At 38.5% G+C, this 9,576-nt stretch overlaps 1 protein-coding gene across 1 annotated transcript; it reads right to left on the bottom strand.

The window, feature by feature from the left end:
• Positions 1–8,145: 8,145 nt before the first annotated feature.
• LOC124225876 (olfactory receptor 51A4-like) lies at positions 8,146–9,048 on the bottom strand. The gene has a single exon (XM_046638642.1). The coding sequence runs from the start codon at positions 9,046–9,048 to the stop codon at positions 8,146–8,148; it is 903 nt and encodes a 300-aa protein (XP_046494598.1).
• Positions 9,049–9,576: the final 528 nt, after the last annotated feature.

The following is a 9,576-nucleotide window of genomic DNA, read 5'->3' as shown; positions in this document are numbered from 1 at the left end:
TGGGATTTCTGTGTCACTAGAGCCTTGCAACTCTGGCACAGATTTGGAATCTATTCGTAATAAAGTTTGCTGAACAAATGCATGAATGAAAGGATTAAAAAAAAGATGAGAAGCAGTAGAGATTAAATAAAATAATATTTAGTGCAGCAGCCCCACATTTTCTTCTCAAAGGCACTCACCTCCCGATTAATGGATCAGAGAAGTGTCGGCTGATTCCTCCACTAGACTAGGTCATACACCCTTGATCCTCCCTTCAGCTCTAATTTATTAGGATAATGGGATGTCATCCAGGTGTCTATGGCAGAAACAGAGGAGAGATGTGCTGAGCAGTGATTTCAATGACTCCCTCTGATCCTTATTCCTCATATAATTGCACACAAAGGTGCTTTAATATCCTTCACATCTACGTAGGTGACAGTCTGCAAAATTACTCCCAAGGACAATTGTGACCTTATATTAGCATAAAGCTTGATTGTTCCAAAGCACTGCTAAATCCATTTTAACATTTAATTATCATAATACAATTTAAGGCAAGAAAGGTAGAGATTACAATTTCAATTTTAAAGATAAAGAAACTAATGCTCCGAATATGAGAAAAGAGATGAGAGGCAGCAAGAATTAAACCAAGTGATTAAATTTTTTACAACATCACACACGGTGAAAAAGCTAGGACTAAAACCCCAGGCCTCCCATCCCCAGTGCATCTGCCTCTCAAAACTTCCTTAACTAATTTGAAGTGGGGATTTAGCAAGTCGCTAAGACTGAGAGCTCCGTGCGTGGTCCTGGTTATATGTACCCCAGTTATTTCTGTGTTCCTGGCTGTTTCTATGATTCTCCTTATATTGCATACCTGAGCACCAATGGCTGGAGAGAAAAGGACTTGGAGTGCATACTTCCAGTCGGAATTCAGAATAGTTGATAGCTCAGCTACAACAATATTCCCTGCTTGAAACACAGGGTCCTTTTGAAGAGCCCAACAGCTTCTCTCCAGAGGCCTCTGCTGAGGCTGAGAATTCCCTGAAGAGTTCTCAAGACTCTTAGCTGAGGAAGGAGCCCATGAGAGGCTGAGAAACCCCAATCCTGTATGTGGGCAAGGGATATCTTCAAGATATTAGGATATTTCTAGTTAAGGATTTCATTTTCTGAAACTGTACGAGAAAGGCATAGCTAGGCCTGGAGAGCAGTATTGCAAGAGAGTGTTTTGCTTCAGATTCAGATAAAAGACAAAATTGATTTCAACCTTATCTCTGATACTTTCTAACCATGTGATCATGCCAACCTAGGACGAATTACTTAATCTCTAAGAGAGATTATTTCCTTATATCTCAAAAATGGAATATCTCGACTCTATTTTTTTTTTTTAAGATTTTATTTTATTTTTTCTCCCCAAAGCCCCCCAGTACACAGTTGTATATTCTTCGTTGTGGGTCCTTGTAGCTGCGGCATGTGGGACGCCGCCTCAGCGCGGCCCAATGAGCAGTGCCATGTCCGCGCCCAGGACTCGAACCGACGAATCACTGGGCCGCCTGCAGCGGAGCGCACGAACCCAACCACTCGGCCACGGGGCCAGCCCCTCTCGACTCTATTTTTATACAGACCCTGGTACTATCAGGCATTCTCACAGGTTTGAGTCAACTGCTAGTGTAACTTGGTTTGAGTTTAGGGAGAAGGAAGGTCCTCCTTGGCCTTCAGTCTTAAACTATAGGTTTCTCAATTACTTTTAGCCATTCCTTGTGTTTTCTCCCTCGTACATATGTGGTTGGGTCATAATTCAGAAACTTGTACCCAATGCCAGTTTAATACTTTCAAATAGTTCATCAACCCATTTTAACTATCAACATCTCTATCAAGAGTTCTTCCAGAATTGGTTTAAACAACTGGAGGAGACACCTGAACCGCATAGCTGATATTTAATGGATTCTCAGTAAATACCATTATTCAAATAATTAACTGAGTGACCATGATTCTAGTTTGTCAAGAAAGGGCCTAATTTACACTTATTGTCTTGGTTTACCAACCAGTTTGGAATTGGGAACCAGTCCCCTTTTTTTTGTTTTATCACAAAGTGTTGTAAACAACTATAGTAAAATGGCTGGGATGGGTTGCTAGATCTTCACTTTGTACTTCAAGTTTCTGCTACAATTTCACCCAATGGTCTGTGTGATGCATGTGTAGTGATCACAATTCCTACTTTAACACATTTCTAAATCTGAAAGATGACCAGTAGGGTCCATCTTTCTTTTCTTGACTTTTTCCAATGCAATATTAGCAAAGTTGCAAAGACAGCAGGCAGGGTCATCACTGATAACATTAAATTCACTGGTGTACAAGCATGTAGATAGAGCTACCTCCTTCCAGGTTCTCTTGGTCTGGGAGGTGTATTTGATGATGCTACTCCTTCCAGATACTTCTTTTTTTAACCAATCACTTAGGTTTCTTCTTGTGCCAAAGCCTGTGAAGTAAAAATGAAACCACTGGCCTGCCAGTAGCCTGTGTCAATAGGAAATAATTTGATTAAGTGAACCTCCCCCAAAATGTTCAGGAAATAAAGACAGATGTATGTTTAGTGTTTATCATTTCTTATAATGGTATAATTTACTTCATTGTTTGATAGCCTTATTTTTAATAAGCCCATTGGCAGCAAATACTCTAAAAAGTGAAATTTCACAGTTTAATTTTAAATTCTCTATTTCTCTTTCTCAGGAAATTTGATAATGTATTTATAACTTGAACAAAATATTTATCAATATACACCATCCACAGGGTTGTCAAATTGATGTAATTGATCACATGACAACCAGAAGAAAAAACAATATCATTCACTTCAAAATGCTAAAAGTTGTGTGAATTCTCCTAAAAACACTGCATCTAACTGTGGTAATTTACCATACACAGTTCTTGAAGATAGATTTCAAACTATATATTCATGATTTTTCATATAGATTAAATAACTGTTCATTCAAATTGTATGTATTCCCTTTTAATTAGAAGTTGTCCAGTCATTGTGAAAAGGGAAGGGATAGCTGTGACAGTTTTGGGTCCATTAGTAGAAGGTAAATTATGTTCCTTTCAAATCACTAATCAGATGTGTCAGACAAAAAAATCAATATGTTTCCAGCTTTATGACTTTTATTTATTTTTTCCAGCTTTACTGAGATATAACTGACATAGAACATTGTGTAAGCTGCAGGTATGCAGTGTGTTGATTTGACACACTTACGTATTGCAAAATGATTACCACCACAGCGTTAGCTAATACTTTCATTATGTCACATAATTACAATTGCTTTTTTGTGGTGAGAACATTTAAGATCCTCAAAAATGTTAAGATCCTTAAATGATCCTCTCTTAAGAGCATTCAAGTTCTGATACATAATTGTTAACTGTAGTCACAGTACTGTACATTAGATCCTCAGAAATTATTCCTCTTCTAACTGGAGGTTTGTACCCTTTGACCAACATCTCCCCATTTCCCCAACCCCTACTCTAGCTCCTGGTAACCACCATTCTACTCTGTTTCTGTGAGTTCAGTTTTTTTAGATTCCACATGTATGTAATATCACACAGTATTTGCCCTTCTCTGTCTGACTTATTTCACTTAGCATAATGCCCTCAACGTCCATCCACGTTGTCACAAGTTGCAGGGTTTTCTTCTTTCTCCTGGAAGAATAATATTCCACATCTTTATCCATTCATCCATTGATGGACACTTAAGTTGCTTCCATATCTTGGCTATTGTGACTAATACTGCAATAAACATGGAAGTAGAGATGTCTCTTTGATATCCTGAAGCGGCATGCTGGATCACATGGAGTTCTATTTTTAACTATTTGAAGAAGCTCCGCACTATTTTCCATAGTGGCTGTACCAATTTACATTCTTACCAACAGTGCACAAAGGTTCCCTTTTCTTCATATCCTCACCAGCACTTATTATCTCCTGTCTTTTTGATGATAGCCATCCTAACAGGTGTGAGGTAATATCTCATGGTGGTTCTGATTGTATTTCCCTGACAATTAGTGATGCTGAGAACCTTTTCATGTACCTGTTGGACATTTGTATGTCTTCTTGGAAAAATGTTCATTCAGTTCCTCTGCCTAGTTTTTAATAAGGTAGTTTGTTTTTGTTATTGAGTTATGTGGGTTCTTTACATATTTTGGATATTAATCACTTATCAGACATATGGTTTGAAAATATTTTCTCACATTGTGGTGGCTGCCTCTCATTTGTTGATTGTCTCTTTTGCTGTGCAGAAGCTTTTTAACTTGATGTAGTCCCACTTCTTGACTTTGTTTTGTTGCCAGTTGGGGAAATCTGCAGTGATGCTTTCCCATCAGCACGTGGGCAGACTTCCTGACGGTGTTCACAATGCTGTCAGCAGGGACCGTGTCCCTTTAATGCTCTCCCAGGATTTTATCTGCCGCTTTCCTGATCTCTTCTCTCTCTCCAGTCACAGGCCTCCTTTTTTAATTTTTTAAATTTTATTTATTTATTTTATTTAGTACTCCAGATGCTATGAGAGGAATGAGTCTCTTTGGCGGAGTCCTGCACATCTGGGGAAGCTGGGCACTCACTCACCTGCTCTCCCTTCCCCCAACAGGAGAAATCAAGAACTGAAAAGGTCTCTCTTAGCCCTAAACTTTGATGCCATGGGGAGGAGTGATGAGGATAAAGTCAAGCTGTTCCTCTTCCATACTCCAGTGCTTCTAAACTCCTATTTTTTTGATGCAACAGAGTGCTGCAACTTCTCCTCTTTAAATCTACCATAAAGGCTCTTTCATCCGTGAGTGACTACCCAGTCAATGTTTTCTTAGTACTACCAGGCCAAGGCTGGGAGAGGCTGGTACTTGTTCATAGGTTCTTGCAGAGATCACAGCCAGTATCGAGGTCTGTCTACCTATTACCCGATGCACAGGTGGGCGCGACCTCTCCCATCTTCCTTGGCACATGGTGCTGGATCCCACATCTCCCACAGAGGCACTTTTGTTCATGGATGGATACTTAATTTTTGTTGTGTGTGTCGGGGGTGGGGGAAGGGTGAGAAAAAAAAGACATCTTATGCTGCCGTAAGGCTGATGTCACTCCAAAAAATCAATTATCTGTATAAGTTGTTTAATTATATTATTTCAATGCACGATTCAAAATAAAGTTTTTGAACATTTATTCTGTCCAAATTTTATTCTATAAAACTCCTGATCTTACTGTGAATGTTATTTTGACATCAGTTAAGAAGCTTAACATTAGAGATACATTTTTTTAATGCAGAGATGATATAAATTCATACTTTGTTACAAGACAGCAGTGTGGTAAAAACAATGTTCTTGTGAAATTAAGAAACTTTTTGTTCAGAAATGTACTTGGAATGATTGTGGTACAAACATAACTCATGATTCCATCCAGGCAATTATTCCTATTTTCTTTTTCCATACACATTTAGAGTAACTGAATTAGGAAATTTTTGAGACAAAGTTGATGTTTAAGTAAAAAAACTAAAACTTCAGGACTGTAGTGTGCGCTTTCTCTCCTGCTGATCATCTTCAATCAGGTTTTAGAAATAAGTAAGCCTCTAAAGGAGTGCTTAGTAAACCAGCTTAATTTGGTGTAACAGATGTGAATATACAGTTTTCAGAGCTCACTTGAAGAAGTAATTTATTCCCCAGCTGCAAGAAGTGTGGTTAGCTGAAGAGCACTTCAGGGTCTATGTCAGATTTCCAGCAAAAGTCACAATCTTCTTGGGGTGACCCAATAGTGAAGAAGTGGTGGTATAAGTACTTGGTCCTTTCTGATCGATGAAGAACTCCTCTATAGAGCAGATTTTGCTCTGGAGCTCCCATTTGGCCTGACAGGGATCTATGAATCATGAATCATGGTCAAATGACTCCCCTTACCCAATCCTGGTGTTGCCCCTTCTCCTTCACACATTCAAACTCTTTGTATACTAAATCTGTTTTAGCATCTGCTTCCCAGAGAACCCAAACTATATTTTTTTAACGTATCTTGTTCAAAGTAGGTCAGATATCTTTAATAAAAGTATTGAAAAATTGGAATATAAAACAATTCAGCTTTAGGGGCTGGCCCAGTGGTATAGTGGTTAAGGTCACATGCTCTGCTTTGGCAGCCCAGAGTGCACGGATTCAGATTCTAGGCACTCATCTACACACCGCTCATCAAGCCATGCTATGGCAGTGCCCCACATATAAAATAGAGGGAGATTGGCAACAGATGTTAGCTCAGGACCAGTCTTCCTCACACACATGCAAAAAATTATCTTTGATGTGGAAATGGAAATTATTTGCTATCCAAAGCTGGCAAATAGAGCTTGTGCATGGATATAGATTACTTCAGTGTTTGAAAATAGTTTTTGCTTAAAACTATTTTACTGGCCAATCAATATACTAAAACCATTTGCCAATTAATATATATTTCTTATGCATATGAAATATGTATATATCATTATGAAACATGTATGTAATTATGTATATAATTATGAAATATGGATATATAATGGCATTTATTTTTGCAGTTCTGTTTATCCTCAAAAGTGTCTAATTATTAACTTTGAATGTTTTAATTTAAATAAAAGTTAATGTGTTTTAATAAATTAGACAAACTAACACAAAATGTGTTTAGACAAAATTAGAAATAATTAATAAAGTGTAAGCTGAGAAATATTATCAAAAAAACATGTAGTATAAAGATAAATGGATACATATTTGCCAAAGAGAGAGAGACTATTGTATGCCTGAGTTATCTGAGAAATGTAAATGTTGTTCAATAGCAGGTATTCTATCAACATGTATGTCAGTATGACTGTATGAGTGTGGAGAGAATATGAGACAGGGTTTGAAAAGGGTTCCCAACCATTGCTGAGAGTCTGTGTGAACTATTGGCATTTAGTTTCTGGATTGTTAACAATCCTGCAATAAGCAGGCCATTCCCATCTGGTGTTTTCCTGACTCAAATGCAGGTAGCGCATCTTTTCAGAAACACTGTTCGCTGTTAGTACTAGTTGCCTGAAGGGCTAGAGGATTTACTCATGTCTGAGGAGACAACAGAGGAAGAGGAAAAGAAGATACAAGAAACAAAAGGGAAAAAAAAAAGTAACACGCATTCATGTTAAATGCATATGTGGGCTATATCACTATATGTAAGGAAATTAAATACATTATTATAATAAATCCATTAGACTGAGAAAGTTGAGGCAGCAAAGTTATGCAGCTGTTAAAATGCTTCTCTTTTAAAACAAGCACATTTACAGGCTGAGAACAGGTAGCTATTAGTATGAAGATTGAAAAAAACAGGAAAAATATAGAAGGTGCAGCAAGGTCTCCGAAAAGGCAGAAAGACATGGGATTTACTTTTTAGAGTTTGGGTTAAATTTTGATAGAGATGAGTGGCATTCTTCTTAGGTAGAGGAAGGGATAAGTTGGTAGAATATGTATAGAAGGCTTCAGGTCGGACGGTAAAAAAGGGAGTAATTCATGTTTCATTGTCTTTAAATGAAGAAACATCAAATATGGAGTAGAGCAGGAATACTAAAGAACTTGACAAATTCTTGGTATTGCCCCTGCATGGAATGAATGTGAGGGCTGAACAGAAATGTAAAACAGTAACAGCAATCCAAGTGATATTGAATGATTAGCTGAGACAGTAGTTGTTGCTGCATGAAGACCCTCATGATTGTTATCAGTGCTCAGTAGCAAGAATGCACAGATCTATATGTGAAGGCATACACTGTCTCATGATTTGCCATTAATGAAACTGATCTTTAAACTAAGGAAACAGTAATTTTAGTCTGTGGTAGGTTGAAAGCAGCTTCAAATAATTGATCACTTCTCCCATCAAGAGGTGGGGTTTATTTCCCTTTCTTTGAATCTGAGTATGCTCCATGAATGTATAACTAATAGATGCCGTGGAAGTGGCCCTGTACCTACCTGTTCCAGATATACTCCTTAACAGACTAGAAGATCCTGTCCTGCTTCCTGGAATACTCTCTTTTGCTGCTCCTTCTTTTGCTGCTCCTTCTTTTGCTGCTTTCTTCCTGCTACCCATTCAAAGTTTATTTAGTTCTCACTTATTAATGTATTCCCTTTCTCATCCCTTTGATCAACTTCTTTTTGGACAAAGTTTCCTCACAACCTTTTCTCAGATTTGATGGGTCTTCACACAGTGCACAATGGGGTTTATCAGGGGTAGCACCAGCAGGAAAACATCTGCCATGAGGATGTGGATCATAGGAGACAAATCCCTGGCAAAAAGGTGGAGCATTGCTGCACTCAACATGGGCACACAGAAGAGCAGCACAGCACAGATATGAGAGATGCAGGTGTTGAGGGCCTTAAGCTGCTCTCTGGGAGTTGCAATACCCAGTACCATCTTTAAGATCATTATGTAGGAGAAAGTAATAAACAATGAATCCAGAATAGTAGAAAGAGCAGCACAGAGTCCACAGACAACATTGACTCTGTTGTCAGAGCATGCCAGCTTCATGACATCCTGGTGGAGACAGTAGGAGTGTGAGAGGAGGTTTTGATGACAATATGTCAGCCGTTGCAACAGAAAGGGCAGTGGGAGGATCAAAATAATATTTTTGGAAGTCAATAAGACCCCTGTTTTGATGACTCTGGAGGTGGTTAAGATCGTGCTGTATCTCAGAGGGTTGTGGATGGCCACGTATTGGTCAAATGCCATTACAGAGAGCACGGAGGCTTCGGTGACTGTGAATAGATGGATAAAAAACTCCTGGGCAAAGCAAGCAGCTGCACAAATTTCATTGATACCAAACAGGAATAGTCCCAAAGTGGTGGGTAAGGAAGAGAGGGATAACCCTACGTCAGAGATAGAGAGCATTGAAAGGAAATAGTACATGGGTTCATGGAGGTTTGGCTCTGTCTTGATAAAGAAGAGGACAGTAAAATTACCCAGGAGAGAAAGAAGGTACACTGTTGAGAAAGGAATAGATACCCAGATGTGACTCTTCTCCAGTCCAGGGATCCCGATAAGGAGGAATCTAAGAACTTCAATGTTTGTGTCATTAAGACGAGACATGACACATGAAAAGATACTTAACCAGATGCTTACCTCAGCACATTTGGAATCCTCTAAATGAAGATGTGGCAGAAGCTGTCCTTTTCTGGTATAATGTGGGTCATAGATACTAAGAGGACTATCAGAGATTTCCTAAGGTAAATAGTCTATGTTTCTAGTGTCAGTTCAGGCTGTAAGAAAAGTCAAACACAGAAATCAGTGAGAAAAATCTGACTTGCTTCTTCATCCAGGCATCTGTTTCAATTTTGTTAAAGTGTCAATTATTTGAACTTTGCACATTTAACAATCCCAGACAATCCTTTGACCACGTGCAGCTCCCCATAGCCCAATCTCAGAAATCCAGGTCTTCAATTTTATGCTTCTCTTATCTCAGTTGTATAAAAACAAAATCTTCAAGGGAAAAGAAAAGTCTACTATGGATTGGAGGGGTGGTTCATAAATTATTCCATATCTATATTCAAACCTGTATATCTCTAACAGGGTAAACATTTGAAGTAATGGCAAACTGGAAGTTCATAATTATACAGT

This window comes from Equus quagga, chromosome 14 (assembly GCF_021613505.1).
Source record: "Equus quagga isolate Etosha38 chromosome 14, UCLA_HA_Equagga_1.0, whole genome shotgun sequence".
Taxonomy (NCBI): Eukaryota; Metazoa; Chordata; class Mammalia; order Perissodactyla; family Equidae; genus Equus; species Equus quagga.
This window is presented reverse-complemented; position numbering and strand designations above follow the sequence as displayed.

Bases quoted from the DNA above. Each gene is read 5' to 3' on its own strand.
- LOC124225876 (XM_046638642.1), bottom strand. From the start codon at position 9,048: ATGTCTCGTCTTAATGACACAAACATTGAAGTTCTTAGATTCCTCCTT.